The 18,980-nt window shown below is 46.3% G+C and overlaps 1 protein-coding gene and 1 pseudogene across 1 annotated transcript in view; one reads left to right on the top strand and one right to left on the bottom strand.

Moving 5' to 3' along the window:
- Positions 1-1,366: 1,366 nt before the first annotated feature.
- Positions 1,367-18,980, top strand: part of LOC132667370 (gamma-aminobutyric acid receptor subunit rho-2) — a 42,312-nt gene continuing 24,698 nt past the window's right edge. Inside the window, exons 1-2 of the mRNA XM_060616154.3 lie at positions 1,367-1,888; positions 9,232-9,338. Of these exons, the coding sequence (XP_060472137.3) occupies positions 1,701-1,888; positions 9,232-9,338 (295 nt within the window). The 5' untranslated portion in view covers positions 1,367-1,700. The remainder of the gene's footprint in view (positions 1,889-9,231; positions 9,339-18,980) is intronic.
- Positions 12,569-12,656, bottom strand: LOC132668121 (small nucleolar RNA SNORD116; annotated as a pseudogene).

The raw sequence follows: 18,980 nt of genomic DNA, 5'->3' as shown, positions 1-18,980 counted from the left end.
CTCACATCACTCAAACCAGAAACTCCTTTGGTTTTCATAGTCACCCTCTATGCTTTTGTTCGGGCTTCCCATCCATCCATTCGAAGTATAGGTTCCAGTGCACCTGGCTGACTCAATCGGTAGGACATGCAACTCTTGATCTTGGGGTTGTGGGTTGGAGCCCCACATTGGCTATAGAGAGTACTTAAAATAAAATCTTAAAAAAAAAAAAGTATAGATTCTCAAGGTTCTACACTTACACTGGGACTTCTGTTTTCCTGGAAGATCTCATCCTTTCTTGTGGTTAAACTACCACCATACACTGAAGGCTCCAAATCTATTTCTCCAGTCCAGACCTTTCTCCCGAGCTCCAGGCTTCTTTATACTCCAGCTGCCAGATCGGGCATCTGGAAGTCCCATGATACCTCACACTCCACAAGTCAAAAATCTACGTCCTCTCCCCCCAAATTTGTCTACCTCTAATGGATATCGGTTAATGGTGGTACCATCCACCAGTCCTACCTCCAAACTAGAATTGTAGATAACACTGTTGACTTCTATCACCTCCCATTCTGTTCAGTCAGCAAATGTATTCTACTTCAGAAATAACTTGACCATCTCATTCTTCTGTCCTCTTCCCTCCTCTTCTTTCATCTTCCCTTCCATTAGGGCAAGACCTCACCCTCCTTTGTTATTACAACTTCTCCGATCCAACTGATCCCAGTTAGGAATTCCTTAAAAAAATAAAGTGGATCATGTCACCCCACTTTGCTTAGAGAATCAAAAGAACTTCTTTTGATTCCTTCTTACATAATAAAACCCCAATTCTGTTTCAGTTCTGGCTACTGTTCTTCCTGACCTCCAACCTCATCTCCCTACATCTCTACCACACTAAACTCCTCTCCATCTTGAACACAGCAGGCAAGCAATAAGTAGTCTTTAAGCATTTTATTCCTTTCAGTAGATTAAATATAACCACATACATCTTTACACTTCTAGTGTTCATAATTCCATATCCCAGGATAGGAATCAAGCCTAATTTATGATGAAATTATACATTTTAAGATTGAAGACCAAAATTAATCTGATGCTCGTGATCGGAAGAAGAGCTTACATAATCATGAATTCCCCTTTGGTGTACGAGTTCCTTCAAAATCAAATGTCTTTTCACTGAAAAAAAGATGTGTATGTGGGAGGAAAGCAAGCATCCGTGGCCATAGACAAAGCATGAGTTCTTAGATGGAGAAATAAAGCAACCTTGTGAAAACAGGTCATTTGTGTGTTTACTCAGCATTTCCTAAGCACATTCATGCACTCATCTTGTCCATCAGGTCTTTCCTGCAAATCCACTCAGAATCCAAGCTGTCTCCCTGGTGGATGTGACAGACTGGTTTTATGCAGCCAGAGGGAAGGATTAATGATCTCAGCAAAGAGCTGGCATATTCAAGAGGTTTAAAAAATTTTTTACGTAACAGTTTTAGCCAAAGCTGCTCTCGGACTCAGCGGCAGCAGAATTTCACAGGAGGACAAACTTGTTGACTAATGGCCAATCATTAGGCAGCAGGGAGGGCAAAGCCTTGGTGTTTGTGTCACGCCTGAGGGGTGGGAGGTGGGGTGGGTCAAGCTTCACTATCAAATACTGAATCGGAAAAATCAGTCTGGCCAGTCATGCCCTCGCAGCCCCTCGGAGAAGTACCATCACAAAGCGACAGACTGAATCAATGGTTCAGCCCAGGGGGGTCTGCCCCGCTGCAGGTTACTGGCGAGCAGCTTCTGGTATCGTAGACAGTCACAGAATGCCTTATTTCACAAGACTCATTTTGTTCTTGTTTTGCCTGGTGGCTCTTGTGGAGAGCAGAAAGCCCAAGAGGAGGAGATGGACAGGGCAGCTGGAAATGCCCAAGCCAAGGTAAAGTCGTGGGGGGGAGAGGGGGGAGGGAGGTCACTTGCAGCAGCAGCAGCAGCAGCAGCCGCATAGTGGGATGGTTCCCAGGAGGGCCAGGGGTTACCTCGTTTCTATTAATCTATTTCCAGCCGGAGGTAGACAGGGCCACCACCTCACTGAAAACAGCCTCTCTCGGGGTACAAATATGCTATAGTGTCACAAGCCACGAAAGAGCAAAGCTAGACTGGGTCGAGCATTTTCTTCTAGTACCTGTGTTCTGCCCAAGCATTTTGACTTAAGGCAGGTAGTTGAAGATTTTGTGGGTCAAATATCCTGTACTTCTCTGATTGTGCTGCTTTGTTTCTCAGGATTACATCCTGTAGGGACCATAGGTGGTCTGCTGAGTGATTGCACTCAAGTACTTTGGAGAGGGGCCTGTATATAGGAATTTAGTTTGAACTACTAAGAAAACATTGTAAATGGAAATTGTCCCCTTTAAATTATTTGATTGGGGGGCACCTGGGAGGGTGCAGCCGGTTAAGTGTCCAACTCTTGATCTTGGCACGGTCATGATCTCACAGTTCATGGGTTCAAGCTCCACACTGGGCTCTGTGCTGATGGTGCTGAGCCTGCTTGGGATTCTGTCTCCCCTTCTCTCTAGCCCTCCCCCGCTTGTGCTCTTTCTCTTTCAAACTAAATAAACATTTAAAAAAAAAAAGTATTTGGGAACAACTTTATAATGGTATCGGGTTTCATTTCACTGTTTTGAATCTTCAAAAGGTATTTGAAATTTGCTAGGTTATCAGGAATACATGTGTGGACAACAGGAATTGCCATTTCACGATGTAATGGAAACATTTCCAAGATACTGGTGAGGCAATCAAAATCATTACATTACAAATCAAAGTTCCCTATTAAGTTTGTTTGAACTGATGTACAAAAAATGATACTCCAGGCCTGATGTAGACATGACTATTCAGAAGAAAAGAGCAAGCAGCTAAGATATAAACACCACATGTGAGATGCTACACCTGTTTTCCATTCTACTAAGCGTTATGTAAACTAGTGATTATGAATATAAAATAATATCTTGAGACACAGTTTCTAGGTCACTGGTTTTTATTTTTAATTAGGCACTGCTATCGTTGACAATTTTTTGAAATTGTACCTATATGTATATTTACTTATAAATTATATACACGTACTGTTATAAGCATATATACTAAAGTAAAATGATTGCTTCCTTATTTTTAGATAAAAACTGTCAGTAAGAGTTACAATCTCTATCTTCTGTGTCCCAGCGGACCATCTTAAACACCCCAGGGGTGTGCTGGCTTTGGAGACTGCTCCCTGGGGGATATATGTGCTCTGCAGGGCCTGATGCTACCCAGGTAGAAAGCAAACAGATAAAACTTGTCCATGATGCTGGGAAAGAGGCACTGCTCTGGAAGTCTTGCCCTGGTTATCTTGCCAGGATCACAGGCTTTTGGACTGGAAGGAACCTCAGGGGTCACGTGAGCCAGCAATTATTCTGCGTTCTAATTCTGTGACATGTGAATAGGTATTGTGTGAAAGGGGGCCTCAGGGTCAAAGAAACTTGGGAAGCTCTGGTTCAGACGATTTTAAACAGATGTCTCTATAGCAGAGCTTCTAGAACATTTATTATGCAAATAGACATTCTGAATCTTGAAGGGGAAAATAAATTATGCAGTTTCTCAAAAAAACAAAACAAAACAAAACAAAAAACCAACCCACTTTTTTGGACTATCTTGTGGGAGTCATAGTTTACAGAGCACATATTGGGAAGCACGGACTCATTTACGGATGCTGAAAAGTCAGCTCTCAGGCGTGGGTAATTCACACAGCTGGCTAGTGACTCCACAGGACTAGAATGTAGGTTTCCTGATTTACCCAGCCTGGAGGAAAAGCATTATATGGAATGGTCTATTCCCTAAGAATGGTGCTAGGGTTCAGCACAAGCCCCTCAGGGATCCTCAGGGATCCTACTCAGCAGCCTGGGCTGTCACATCTGTCACTCCCCAGAAGACCCGCAGTCATTCCCAGACACCTGCATGAGCTTGGGGACAGATTGAATCTGACCCTTAGGGGTAAGGGGAGTTTCTTGAAATCCATCCCATGAGATACTAAGGTGGAAGAAAAGATGAATGTACACATTGAACAAATATAAAATAATTATTGCAGAGGGGCTGGGAAAAAAGATAGAGAAAATGTCATATCAGGAAACATGGTTCTAGGCCTTTCTAAATTTTTTTTAATGTTTATTTATTTTTGAGAGAGAGAGAGAACGAGAGCAAAAGCCCTGTGCTGACAGCAGAGAGCCTGATGTGGGGCTTAAACTCATGAACCACATCATGACCTGAGCCAAAGTTGGATACTTAACTGACTGAGCCACCCAAGAGCCCCAAAATGACCTGAAACTTTACTGCACTTATCTCTGTAGGGTCACTTCTTTTCTTTGAAGTCCTGTGTCCCCCACCCTGCAACCCCACACGGTCATACACACACATACCACATACCATACATAGGATTTTACACAGTGTCACACACACCACATGTACATGGTCTCACACACACAATCATCCCTTCACATGTAAGATATATGGTCACATTCACACATACAATCACACACACCCCTACACACTGCTGTTAGGATCTCTTCTAACCTATATACCTTCCATATCACTGTGGCCAAGGCACCCTTACAAAACAATTATTCTGCTCAGGAGCTACCTTTTCAAAAACTTCTGGCTTTCTGATCCTTTGTGTCCCTGTTTATTGAATTGCTGCCACCCGAACCTGTTTTCTCTTAGCTATTTGATTTGTTCTCTTCTCCCTGCCTTTCAGCCTCCCAGCTTTCTCCCAACTCCTCCCTGCGTGCTACCTAAGTTGGCCACCTGACCACATGATTGCTTTCCTACAGGAGAGGCCCTTTTCCCCGGAGATCTGAAAATGCACCTCGTTCTAGGCTCTGAGGTCTGGGCTCTCCCTGGATAACACTCTCTGGTTCCTCCTGGTCCCAGAGCTGGGGGGCCCCTTCCATATTTCCTCTCCTATTTGCTGCCCCCCTTGGTACTGCCTGCCCTTGGCTGTCCTTCTCTTGGTCTGCATCGTGGCTCAAGTTCTGCTGGGCCCAGGAGCAGTTTTGCTTTCCTCCTGCCCAGTGACCTTCATCCTCCCCAGAGGCCTGGGAAGGAAGTGGTGCCAGGAAGTCAGGGAATCCAGGTTCAGGCCCTGGTTCTGTGGCTCTCTGGCCATGGCCGTGTTTCCCAATCTTTCTGAACCTCATTTTTCCCACTGAAAAGGGGTGATTTTGAGACCTTCCCCACTGGGATGATGGGGTAACTAGAGCTCGGGGTCTGCACAGAGAGGGGGTGATTCATACAGGCATAGTCATTTTGACTGCAATTATTGTTACCAAATAAACTTCAACACAGTGGCGCTAGCCCTGCTTCTTGAAGGTGTAGCGAGCACATCATTCTTCTCTCCCCACCCAAGGCTGGTTTGAGGTCCTGTGGAGGTTCTGGCTGCCCCATATGGGGCTGGGACTCAGGGTATGACCCCTGGAGTCTGAAGTCTTCGGTCCAAGGCATCCAGGCTCTGAAAGGATGAATTGAGGGCATCTGGCTCACACAAATAGCTCAAGGCTGGAGATGCTAGTGGCCTGACTTATCAAATAACTGGTTCCTTAAAAAAAAAAAAAAAAAAAAAAAAAGACTCAACAATGGCATAGGCATTCCAGTCTCCTCTGTCCTGCCAGGGTGCTGGAGTTCTGGGACTTCTGTTCCCTAATCCGCCTCTCTAAATGGAAATGGAAACTGTTGGCCAGCAGGGATTTGCTCCATGTGAGAGAGAGGGGTAGTGTGCCCGTTGCACTCACAATTTAATGTCTGTGATCTGCTAACCCCTTCGGCTGAGCTCTTCCTCTACCTTTCTGGGGTGTCTTTTCTGGGGTGTCGAATGTGGCCTGTCACACAGTTGCTGAGCAGGCACTGGGCCCGGTGCCTCTTGACTTCTGGAGCCAGGCTTGGGGCAGAGACTGTGAGAGTGGAAGCTCCATGGAGGCACTCTGACGGTGACCACCATGCTTCAAGGGGACTGAACTGGGTTCCATATTCCAGCTAACCAGGAGGAAGACTTCTCTCCAATTGGCTTGTCTAAAAGCAACTCTGATCATGGCTTCTTCCTCCAACTGCTTACCTTCCGTGTTTTCCTGTTGCCTTTGGATAAAGACAAAATTCTTAACGTGATCTTCAAGGCTCTGCCCGGCCTGGTCCCTAAGGTGCCCCTGCAGCCCCACTCTGTCCATTTCAGTGCCTCGCCCTTCTCTTTCCCTTTTATTGAATGCCCACTCCTCTTTCAGCCACTCCTCTTTTCACGTCAAAACTGGTGTGTCTTAAACCAAACTATGGGTGTGTTGAATTTATTTCATATTTAAAGTTTATTTATTTTGACAGGGAGAGAGACAGAGAGAGAGAAACAGAGAGTGCAAGCAGGGAAGGGGCAAAGAGAGGGGGAGAGAGAGAATCCCAAGCAGGATCTGTACTGTCAGCACAGAGCCCGATGTGGGGCTTGAACCCATGAACTGTGAGATCATGACCTGAGCAGAAGCCAAGAATCGGACGCTTAACTGACTGAGCCACCCAGGCTCCCCATGAGTATGTTGAGTTTCAGTGCCTACAGGATAGCCACTGGGGATAATTAGACAGTTGGATAAAAGGTCTAGAGCAGGGGGTACAGATTTAGGAATCCTCAACACGTTAATGACAATTGAAGCCACAGCTATAGGCAAGCCTGCCAAACAGGGTGTAGAGGGAGAAGAGAGGGCAGCTGGGACAGGGCTCTGGGGACACTAGCAGTTAAGGGATGGGCTGAGGACGAGGGGGAGACTGCAGTGGAGATTGAGAAGGAACCGTCAGAGTGATAGGAGGAGAACCCAATGCCGGGTCCGGAAAGACCAGGTTTCTAGCAGAGGCATGGCCCTCCGTGTGGCAGAGAGGCCAGCACCCAGCAAGAGTGCCTGCAGGGCCTTGGGTCAAGCACAAGTGGGGCAGGGCGGACTTGAGTGAGGGGTGGCAACAGCAGGTGACACACAGCTCTCTGTGTGGAGGATCATTTATTAGGAGGGGGAAAGAGTTTTATTTTAAAGAAAAAGTTTAAAGATGAATATAACTGCCACACCTGTACTGCTGCCACTGTTTAATACATTTTGCACGAGAAGGACGTGCGGTCTAGACAGATATTCTGCTTAGGGGTCAAGGTGGGAGAGACTTGAACCCGGTTTGAAGGCTGACGAGAATAAGCCATGGACGAGGGAGATGCTGAGGAAGTTGGGGCGAGGGTGATTGAGGGCAGAGGTCAAGGGCTCTGGGAAGAGGGTCAGGCACCTCTGCCCAACCCCCAAGTATTCTAAGAACCTATGAGTGAAAATACTACTACTGCTCCTGCTCCCGAGTTGCCCCCTCCCTGTTTTCACCTTCTCCCTGAGAAGCTCCAGGTGGACTTCAGAGAATAGTTGGGAGGTCTGGAGCTCCAGGTGGCTCCTGGGCTGTAAGGTGGGAAGCCCCAGCTTATAGGGGAATCTGCTTCTTGGGTGGGGAGGGAAGTCGGGGCAGACTAACCTTTAGGCCAGCACTGCAGAATAAAACTTTTTGAGACCGAGGAAAAGTTATAGATCTGGACTATCCAATATAGTAACCACCAGCCTCATGTGGCTATTAAGCACCTAAGTATGACTAGTAGAACTAAAGAACTGAACATTAATTTTATTTCATTGTAATTGACTTAAACAGCCACATGTGGCTAGTGGCTAGTGGCTACTTTATCGATCAGCCCAGCTTTAGAACTCCATCAAGTTGTACTATCTGGGCAGAGCTGATAGAGAATGAAAGTTAATGAGGATTTCACAGAAAGATGTGTCAAAGAACAGAACCTCAAAAGAGGAAACATGTTACTTCCCTCTTATAGAGTTTAAACAGGAAATATGCCTATTTCTCTAAAAAACATGAAGTGTGATAAGAATACTGAGAATAAAATAAGGATGTATATATAAATGAACAACAAACATTCAAAACAAAATCCCTTCATTTACTTCTAAAATCCTTAAATATCCTACACATAACGCTGACTTCTTATAAGGCTGTTTAGTTTCTTCTGTCAAGAATTAGATCTCACAAACTTACAAGACCATGGGGGAAGGGGAAAAAATAGTTTCAGAGAGGGAGGCAAACCATAAGGGACTCTTGGATATAGAGAACGAATTGAAGGTTGATGGTGAGAAGAGGGGAGAGGGGAAAATGGGTGATGGGCGATGAGGAGGGTACTTGTTGGGATGAGCACTGGATGTTGTATGTAAGTGATAAATCATGGGAATCTACTCCCGAAGCCGAGAGCACACTGTATACACTGTATGTTAGCTGACTTGACAATAAATTATATTTAAAAAATAAAAATAAAAAACATTCATAGAAAAAAAAAAAGGAATTAGATCTCACATCTTGTTAGACCCAAATCCATCCATCCTTCTTTCCTTCCTTCCTCCCTCCCTTCCTTCCTCTCTCCCTCCCCTACTCTCTCCTTTTTTTAAAATCTTAGAATTCTTTTTTTTTAACTCTTTTAAAAAATGTTTATTGGGGCGCCTGGGTGGCTCAGTCGGTTAAGCGTCCGACTTTGGCTCTGGTCATGATCTCGCGGTCCGTGGGTTTGAGCCCCGCGTCAGGCTCTGTGCTGACAGCTCGGAGCCTGGAGCCTGTTTCAGATTCTGTGTCTCCCTCTTTCTCTGATCCTCCCCTGTTCATGCTCTCTCTCTCTCTGTCTCAAAAATAAATAAACATTAAAAAAAACTTTTTTTTAATGTTTATTTACTTTGAGAGAGAAAGAGAGCAGGGGAGGGGCAGAGAGAGAGGGAGAGAGAAAATCCCAAGCAGGCTCTGTGCCATCAGCACAGAGCCCAATGCGGGGTTTGCACTCATGAACCATGAGATCATGACCTGAACCAAAATCAAGAGTCAGATGCTTAACCGACTGAGCCTCCAGGCACCCCCATCACAAAACCAGTATTATAGTAACATAAGAGAAATGTTTAAAAAGAAATATATATATATATAATCCTCCACCATTCAACCCAACTGCTGTCATCCAATCATTACCTTACGAAGGCTCTGCAAGGGTCTGGTTCTCAGGACTGACTATGAGGGCCTGGGGAGGACAGGGTGGGTCAGGAGGGGGGTGTGTGTGTGTAGCCTTTGGTGGATGGAGAAGAGATGTCTAACAGGTAGCTCCTATAGGGAGTAATCTCCCCATATGCCTTTGTGGGTCATTGGGAAAACATCTCTTGCTTGTCTTTGCAGTCACCTATATAAGAAGAACCTCGACGTGACCAAAATCCACAAGGGAAAACCTCAGCCACTTCTTAGAGTGGAGGACCATGATTTCTCCATGAGGCCCGCCTTTGGAGGTAGGACTGAGTCCCCAGGGGCTGCCTGCTGCCCTGTCCTGTTCCCTCAGGCACAAACCTCCCTCGGGGCCCCAGTTTTCCCACTCACAGTCAGATAAGCCCAAATCGGCTTCCGAAGTCTCTCATTTCCTCAAGGAGAGAAGAGTTGGAAGGAAATGAGCTAAGAAGGCTGTTGGCTGAAGTGTTGCTAATGGTTAAGATGTCTACGACCAGAGTGGACCTGCCTTGCTGCTGCCAGCTTTCTTTTCCTAAAACATGAGCCAGTCTGGAGCGTCTGGACACAAAATGGCTCCCCTGGGTCAGCCACCATTCCCAGTGATTAGCTGGGAATTTGGGGTTTTGAGGGCCACCTGCCTTTCAATGCAGCAACAACAATTTAACCCATGATGAGTCCCCTCATAAACTTGGCCCCTAAGGAGCTTTGCTGCTTTGCAGTCAGGGACGGGTGGCCAGGCTGGTGGCCGTCCTTTCTTTCCAGGAATTGGAGAAACGCCACAGGAAGGCCAGGAAAGGAGCCATCTGCTCTCAACAGGTGGGGAGTGGGGTAAGAATAGCAGAATGTGCAAGATGTGCCCCGCCAGCCAACCCCCCCCCCGCCCCCCCCTCAACTTGTATACTTGGGAAACTGAGCTCTGGTGCATTTCAGCCAACAGGTACTGGCCAAGGCAGACATGGGCAAGCTGGCTTCCCTTTCCCTTTATCTCCATTTCCAGATCTTCTCTTAGGGCCCTGGGGCTGTAGGGGTGACCTGCAGGCAAGTCACAGATCCTCTCTGAGCCTCTGTTTGCTGGTTTGCAAAATGGGAATTGTAATCCCTACATCTGGGGTTGTTGTCAGGATTAAAGGAGATAATGTATGTAAAGCCCTTGACACATAAGGATTCAAGTCCCTTTAGAAAAACCCAGCTGTCAGGCCTGCCTCTTGTGTGACTGTTATGGGATTAGACATTAATTCATCCCAGGGGCCTTTGCATTTTAAAAGGCCGCAAAGCCTCTCACTCAGTTCCCTGAGCTCTGACACCTGCAGAGCAGGAAGAGAAAAGTAGGAGGCAGATTATGGTCCCATGTGCCTTCTTCCTGCCCAGGAATGTTGTTCATCACTGGCTCAGGTCAGGAGGTTACCAGCTCCCCCAGGGCTCACCATGATAATGCCCACAAGGAATTTTATGAAAATAAAGTTTTCCTAAATAAGCCACTCTAAAATAGCTGTATCTGCTCCAAGAGGTCTAAGTGAGACATTCCTGTCACAAGGAAGATCCACCTTGCCTTTCTGGTAGAGTGTCAGTTAAGTGGCTAGGACAACAATACACAATGGCATTAATGACAGCACTTTGATACTGGTTTTTCTGCACCAGGGACCATTCTAATCAAGGTATATACATACAGGATCTTATTTCAGTCCTCAGGACAGCTCTGTGATGTAGATACTATCATTTTTCCCAGATGGGGAAACTGAGGCCTAGAGAGGTGAACTCACTGGGTCAGGTCACACTCCTGCTGAGGTTAGGCCCTCCCTCCTGGCAGTGTCTTTTCTTGTACTTTCTACTTGTATGTCCCTCAATGCAGGGCTGACATACCCATCAGGCAGAGTAGGCATAGTGTTAAAGGATCACAATGATATTCTTAGGGACCCCTGAAAATATTTTAATGTATTTAAACATTTTTCTTCTTTTAATGTTTTGTTTTTGAGAGACAGAAAGAGAGCATGAGTGGGGGAGGGGCAGAGAGAGAGAGAGAGAGAGAGAGAGAGAGAGAGAGAACCCAAGCAGGCTCCAGGCTCCCATCTGTCAGCACAGAGCCTGACACGAGGCTCAAACCCACAAACCATGAGATCATGACCTGAGCCAAAGTCAGACGCTTACCCCACTGAGCTGCCCAGGTGCCCCTAATGACTCTTACCCTCTGTAACCTCTGGGAGTATCTGAACAAGGGTTAGAACCAAGAAGCTTTCCCTGCAGGTACTCCTGAGGGTCTCCATTCCATCCAGCACCCTATCCTTGGGCAGGGGACACTGTCCAGGTGGCAGGCAGGTCTCTGAGGAAGGAGACTGGCAGACATAGGTGACTCTGCAAGTAACAGACATAGGTGACTCTGCAAGTAACTCCTTACTTGTTGGCAGCCCTGTGCCAGGAGCCTGGTAAGAAGCAGAGCCTGGGCCCAACCTGCCCTCATGCTCGCCCCTCCAGACTCCCTCCCCGGCTTAGCACCCACGCATACTAAGCAGGTCATTTGAACAAAGATGTTGTGAAGTTATGTCTTATTCCTGTCCTCTCTTCCTATTTTATTTCTATAAGAGGGGCTTCCTGAGGATTGATGTTTAAAAGTAGTTGATAAAGAAGAATTTATCTGAGGCTAGATACCCCATGGTGACCTTTTCGGCCTGGAAAAAGAACAGATTAAAAAATCTAGCAGCTTCCTAATAATCCCAGGGATCAGTTGAAACAAAAATACCTTGCCTAAGCTCCCAGCTGCCTGATTCAGTAGTGCGTCCTGGTTAGAGGAAACTCCAAAGACCTGGGGTGTCTCCTCCATTTGTTAGGAGATATGCTGCAATGCAGGTTTTTTTAATATTTAGTTTTTAAGAAATTGTGGTAAAATACATATAACATAAAATTGACTATGTTAACCATTTGTAACTGTACAGATCAGTGGCATAGTTATACAACCATCACCCCCACCCATCTCCAGAATGTTTTCATCTTCCCAAACTGAAACCCTGTCCCCATTAAAAAGTCAACTCCAGCTCTTTCCTTTTTCCCCAGCCCCTGGCAACCACCATTCTACGTTCTGTCTCTAGGAATCTGACCACTCTCGGTACCTCGGTACCTCGTGTAGGTGGAATCATACCGTTTTTGACTGGCTTTTGTGACTGGCTTATTTTATTTTTATTTACTTATTTATCTTTGTTATAGCACAATTTGTATATTTCAAGAAGACAAAAAATTAGTATCGTTTACAGTATCTTAAGATAAATTGCCTTCGAATGGGAGCTTCCTTCCCAGTACTTTGAGGTCTACAAGGCACATGTAGAAAATTTACTTCTGTGGAAACTGAGGACTGCTTAAATTGAATGGCAGGCAGGGAGAGGGCCTGTGGTTTTTCTTTTTGATTAATTGCTGTAACACTGTCCTTTGGGCGACTGAGGGAGTCTCATGTTTTCTTTAGACATCATTAGGCCCCAGAGCTCTTGCAGGACAACTTTGACGCCGTATGAATTCTGCCATCTTGCCAACACTGATGAGACTGACGGTAGTGAGTTCTCACTCAAGTTTGTGCAGCTTTAAAAGAATGCATTTGAGGAGGGAGTCATCATCAATCTGGCTTATTTCTTTTAACATAATGTCCTCAAGCTTCACCCATGTTGTAACATAGATCAGCATTCCCTTCCTTTTTAATAATATTCCACTGAATGCATAGATCACGTTTGGTTTATCCATTCATCTGTTAGTGGACATTGGGTTGTTTCCACCCTTAGGAAATTATGAATTATGCTTCCACGGACATAGGTGTACAGATACCTGTTTGAGATCCTGATTTTAATTCTTTGGGGTATATTCAGAAGTGGAATTGCTGGATCATAGGGTAGTTCAGTTTAATTTTTTGAGGAACCTCCACACTTTCTTCTACAGCAGCTGTACTTTTTACATTCCCACTAGCACAATGTTGATATTTAATGCAAATTGTATACAGGGGAGGTATAGGAGGGATGGAGTGTCATCATCCTACTGTGGGTAGGAAAAGAAAAGCAGCTCAGGGGCTGAGGTGTGCTCTCCTTGCCCTGCCACATGCCAGCCTAGAATTCTGAGGAGTCTGAGAGTTCTGAAGTTGGACTTAACCTTCAGGATTGTCGTGAAGGTGCATTTATCAAAGAGGTAGGATAGGCTATCTGTAATTTTGCAGTATCTTTGCTTGATTTATAACCTTCAGATACACATATGGCATATGGGTCCCTGGTTGTGCTCTTGCCTAGAGGTTGACCCGCAAATGTTGTTGCTGTCCATAGACGTCACCTCCTGGCACCTGGCACCAGGGAGGAGAGTGGGCCCAGAAGGGCAAACCTCGAGGTCAGCACTGGGTGGGTTGAGACTGAGTGACTCAGAGAGACCCGAAGACTGAACCCAGCCTTTGACCAGGGGCAGGTTGGGACACCATCTGGGCCAAAAGCACCTTCCCCATATCAGTTTCTAGAACAGAACACTTCCTGTGTTAAATCCACACAGCAAAGGGCTGAATTCAGCAGAGAAGGTATGCAGCATTGGCTCATATGTTTCCTTGAGGTAACTGCAAACCCAACGTGTCCAGCTTCACTTCATGAGCCTGCCGATTTTCTGTCTGCTTTTTCTTGGGCAACTCAGGCTGGAAGGTGTTGAGCTGGGCTGGGTTTGCCCTCCTTCTCCTCCAAGTCAACCAGCTTGAATCAATTCACCCATTAAACTCTCACTCAGATCTGCCCCCTCCTTCCCCTCCCTCATCCCCTTACACCACCCATTCTCAATATGCTCTTGGGAGGTGAAAAAAGTCTCAGACGTTATTGTGGTTTGTGGCCCTCCAAAACTCAGTCCTCCCTGACAAAGTCTTTTTCCTTAGTATTTTATTTAAGTTAAAATTAACTAAAACCTTAAATTCCACTAGAATTTTCACTTTAGGGGGCAACAAAGGTGAGAAGTTTGGAAGTACTGCTTACAGCAACACCGTGGTTCCCACCCCACTCACGGCCAGGTTCACCTCCTGGAAACATCGCTTCCATGTGCTGCTCCCTCAGAAACTGCAGGCTCCCCATATTCTTCAAGAGGAAATGCAGCCCCTGCTTCTCCCTGCTGGGTCCCAAGACCTCCACAGTCTTCTCCCTGCTACCCCTGACGAGGACTCTTCCCTGCTAGAACGCTTTCTGTCCCTGCACACCCGTGCTTGTTTCTGCCTATGAGCATCTGTTCCCAACGCCCCTGCTCCATGTTGCCCTGCTTCATCCATCTATCCAGAACCCACTTTAACTCCTCTCCTCTAACATGTGGCATCTCTCGGCTATTTTGAACTATATGACCTTCTGATTTGAAATAACTGCACAGATTCATTCTTTCCCTCACAAGACTGCCCCTCCACTTCAGGCACCAAACGCAAGTCGTCCCCAAGTCACCTGCACTTGTCTGACTTGGCTACAAAATCAGGAGTTCCCACACCCCCTCCGTAGGCTTGGTAGTTTGCTATAATGGCTCATAGAGCTCAGGGGAATACTTTACTATTGCTGGTTCATTATAAAGTAGATTATAAAAGACACAGACGATCAGCCAGATGAAGAGGTAGGCAGTATAAGAACTAGAGTCCTGAGCACGGGGGCCTCTGTCGCATGGAGTTGGGGTATGCCATCTTCCCTGCATGTGGATGTGTTTGCTATCCTGGAAACTCACTAAACCCTGTTGTTTAGGGTTTTATAGAGGTTCCATTCCATGGGCATAATTGATGAAATCATTGGCTATTGGTGATTACCTCAGTCTCCAGTGCCCGTCTCTCCCCAGAGGTTGGAGGGTGGGGCTGGAACTTCCAACACTCTAATCACAAGGTTGGTTCCCCTGATAAGCAGCCCCCATCCTGAAGCTATGTAGGCATCCACCAAAAGTCTCCTCATTAGCATAAACTCAGAATGTTTGGTGGAGGTTTGTGATGAACAAAAAAGATGCTCTTCTCACCCCTATCATTCAGGAAATTACAGGGGTCTCAAGAGCTAGGAACCAGAGAAAAAGACCAAATATATATATTTCTTTTCATATCGCAATATCACAATTTCTGTGTCACCTTGCAAGGTTACTGCCTACTTACTTCTCTAGCTGCATTGTCTCTAATGCGATGCCTTCCTAAGGAACTTTCTAGGGTAATTCTGGTGCTTTTCACCTGGGATAATAATTTAGAACCACCCCCATAGAAGATGCCCTCTGTGTTTGGGGCACCCAGATCTATGAGTGCCCCCATGAGCTCTCCAAGTGCTTTACTCTGTGGCCTCATCCTTAGCAGGGATTCAACCCTGGACTTCCAAGCCGCAGGAGTCTGGCCACCAAGGCCTCAACTGCTACTCATCTGGCCATCGTGAGACCCATGGAGCCAGCTTAAAGCAAGGTCATGGCTCTATTTGAATCTGAGGCCTCCTTTTGAGTGCTCCTTGGACCTCCCTGGCTCTGCCTCTCCGCTTTGCCACGCTGGGTGGGCTAGTGCTTCCCAATTACATCTGAGGTTGGGGGGGGGGGGCGAAGTGAGGGACACAGCTGGCTCTCTGGGGTGGGGCTCCTGCAGCCTTTTTCCTGGGAGCTACTGCCCTTGGAGGAGACTCCTCTGATCCTTCCTTAGTGCTCGTGGCCCTTCCCTTCTGGAACACAAACCCTAACTTGCCACCCACACTGTGCTCCTACTCACTCCTTCCCCTGAAATTAATCTTCCCTTCCTGGTCTCTCCCTGACACAGCCCCTTCTCTACAGTCCTGCTTGGGGCAATCTCACTGCTTCCCTCACTTGACCCCACATGAGCCCAAGTGACGAACAAGGTCACCATGCTCCAAAAGGATAGGATGCTGGGCCCGGTAACAAGTCTGTTTGGGGATGTTAAATTTAGGAAATTGTTAGATATCCAGTGGAGACCTCTTTCAATCTTTATCTACAATCAGGCTATTGGAGTTTGAGTCAGAGATAGGGCCCAGGAGGGTGATGAGAGTCAGTCTTTCAGGGAAGAGTTGTTTGTGGGAGGGGCTTTGTTGCAGACACCGCAGAGGGAGGGGTTTCAACAAGGGGTGGGGTGTGGGGTGGTAGCAAGCATCCGAAGGTGAAGGCGGGGGAGACAAGCAGGAGGTGGAGACAGCTAGTGGAGATGGGGTAGCAGAAGAGTTTGACAACAAGAGGAAAGTGGCCACCAGGGCATGGGAAATTGTAAAATCTCACTTCTGGAAGTCTCCTTAAAGGTCAGTCGTGCAGCGGTCCTCAAACTTGAGAATGGATCCGCATCACCGCAGTGCTTACGGAGACCCAGCCTCCCAGGCCCCACTACAGAGCCTCTGGCTCAGAACGCCTGTGGTAACACTTGAGAATTGTATTGCTAACAAGTGCCCGGTGAGGCTGATGTGGCTCATGAAGGAAGAGGCCCTGATCGAGTCCAGCCTAGATCCTAAAGTCCTAACACCAAAAGTCCTGTTTTAACAAAATACCACAGATGGCTTAAAGAACAGAAATTTGTTTCTCACAGTTCTGGAGACTGGAAGTCTGAGATCAGGGTGCCGTCCGATGTGGTTCCTGATGAGCGTCCTCTTCCTGGTTTCCAGGTGTGGCCTTTTCACTGTGTCCTCACGAGGTTGAGGGAGAGAGAAGCAAGCTCTCTGGTCTCTTCTTACAAGGGCACTGGTCCTATTTGAGGAGATTCTACCCTCATGTACTACTCACCTACCAAAGGCCCCGACCTCCTAACACCATCACATGGGGAACTAGGCTTCAACATGTGAATTTGGGGACATGAGGGGACACAAACATTCAGTCCACAGTAGCCACTTCCTTCCGTGGGGTCTCTGCCAACTCAGCACCTGCATAGGCCTTTTGAACCTTTCTTAGTGATGAATATCTGAGAGGTTTCCCAAAATTGTTAAGCACAGGACCTGCAGCAAAGGGCAAGGCTGCTCACAGGCAAACTTGTTTTCACAAAGAATAGGCGATCAAGGCTGTTTCCTTGGTGAGCCAGCGGTGGAAGGGGAACCCTGTACTTACTGAGGTGTTCCACGAACACGTTCTTCATCGTTTACACAGGGGCAGCTGTGCCTATTCCAGATTCTCCCCCGTCCACTAGGACACTCTCTTGGTCTCTACAAAAATATTTTCTTGAGGTAAGCATCGTGGTAGTGTTCTGTAGGTTCTTTAGCAAATTACCACAAATTTAGAGACTTAAAACAACACAGATTCGGACACCTGGGAGGCTCAGCCGGTTAAGTATCTGACTTCGGCTCAGGTCATGGTTTTGCCGTTAGTGAGTTCGAGCCCCGTATCAGGCTCTGCGCTGACAGCTTAGAGCCTGGAGCCTGTTTCAGATTCTGTGTCTCCCTCTCTCTCTGCCCCTCCCCCCACTCGTGTTCTGTCTCTGTCTCTCTTAAAAATAAACATTAAAAAATTTTTAGGGGCACCTGGGTGGCTCAGTCGGTTGAGCGTCCAACTTTGGCTCAGGTCACGATCTCACGGTTCGTGGGTTAGAGCCCCATGTCTGGCTCTGTGCTGACAGCTCAGAGCTAAGAGCCTGCTTTGGATTCTGTCTCCCTCTCTCTCTCTGTCCCTCCCTGCCTGCACTCTGTCTCTGTCTCTCAAAAATAAATAAACATTAAAAAATTAAAAAAAAATTTTTTAAACCACACAGATTTATTATCTTACAGTTCTGTTGTTCAGAAGTCCTAAATGGGTCACACTTGGCTAAAATTAAGGTGTCAGCAGGGCTGTGCTCCTTCCTGGAGGTTTCAGAAAGAATCTGTTTTCTTGCCCTTTCTGACTTGGCTGCCCAGATTCCTTGGCTCCTGGCTTTTTTCTTCTGTCTTTAAAGCCAGCAACAGCTGGGTAAGTTCTTCAAATGTTGCATCACTCTGACCTCTTCTCTTTCTTCTACATTTAAGGATCCTTGTGACTACATTGGGCTCATCTGGATAATTAAGGCTGCTCTCCCTATTTTAAGTGCAGCTGAATAGAAACCTTAATTCTATCTGGAACCTAAATTCCCCTTTGCCATGGTGCCTAACATTCACAAGCTCTGAGGATTAGGATATAAGCAACTCTGGGGGGCCTATCACAAATATATATAAGGTGAATCTTTACATGTGTAAACAATTATCCTTGAAAACACTACGCAGCTTCTCAGAAGTCTGCCTCATATCTCCTCCCATCTGGTGTCTCCCTAGGGTAACCATTATGCTGCCTTCTATCTCCATGAATTAGTTTTGCTCATTCTTGAGCTTCATATAGAGGGAATCATACAGTGTATGAAGTGACCATGTTCCTCTTGGAACAGTATGACCATTAGAGAGGTGGTTTTTTGTTTTAGTTTTTTTTTTTTTTTAAATCATTTTAAGTGCCAGTCTGTCTTTCCGAGGCTTCTATACATAGGACCTTGCCTGACACAATAATGCTGCCATTCAGAAAATATCTCTTCCATGTGAAAACCCTTCAAGTCATTGAAGACTGTCCAATGTTTTTAAATTTTGCAAGATCAATATCCCATGTCCTTCGATAGCTCCTGACATGGTGTCATCGCAAAGTGCTCCCTACCCCCACCCCACTTCAATAATGAGGTGCTATTCTATGCTATTCACAGGGGTATTCCTGGTTCCAGATGCAATCCTCCCTCAGATGTGATTGGGTCACACAGAGCCAGGGAGTCAACCTTCTGTTGCTCCAGATGTCTATGAAAACCTTTTGCGTGTCCTTCCAAATTCTTTTATGCATATGCAAGTAAATATGCACATGGTCTCTCCCCACCCCATCTTTTGGACAATTGTTAGTTGCTATACATACTCTTCTGCACTTGATTTTTCTTTCTGACTCAGCAATATATTTTGGGAATCTCTCCCTATTAGTTCACAAAGAACTTCTTCATCTTTTTAATGGTTACTTATTATTCCATGGTATGGATCTACCATACT

This window comes from Panthera onca, chromosome B2 (assembly GCF_046562875.1).
Source record: "Panthera onca isolate mPanOnc1 chromosome B2, mPanOnc1 haplotype 2, whole genome shotgun sequence".
NCBI lineage: Eukaryota > Metazoa > Chordata > Mammalia > Carnivora > Felidae > Panthera > Panthera onca.
Note: the sequence above shows the minus strand (reverse complement) of the source record. Positions and strands in the feature narration are given on the sequence as shown.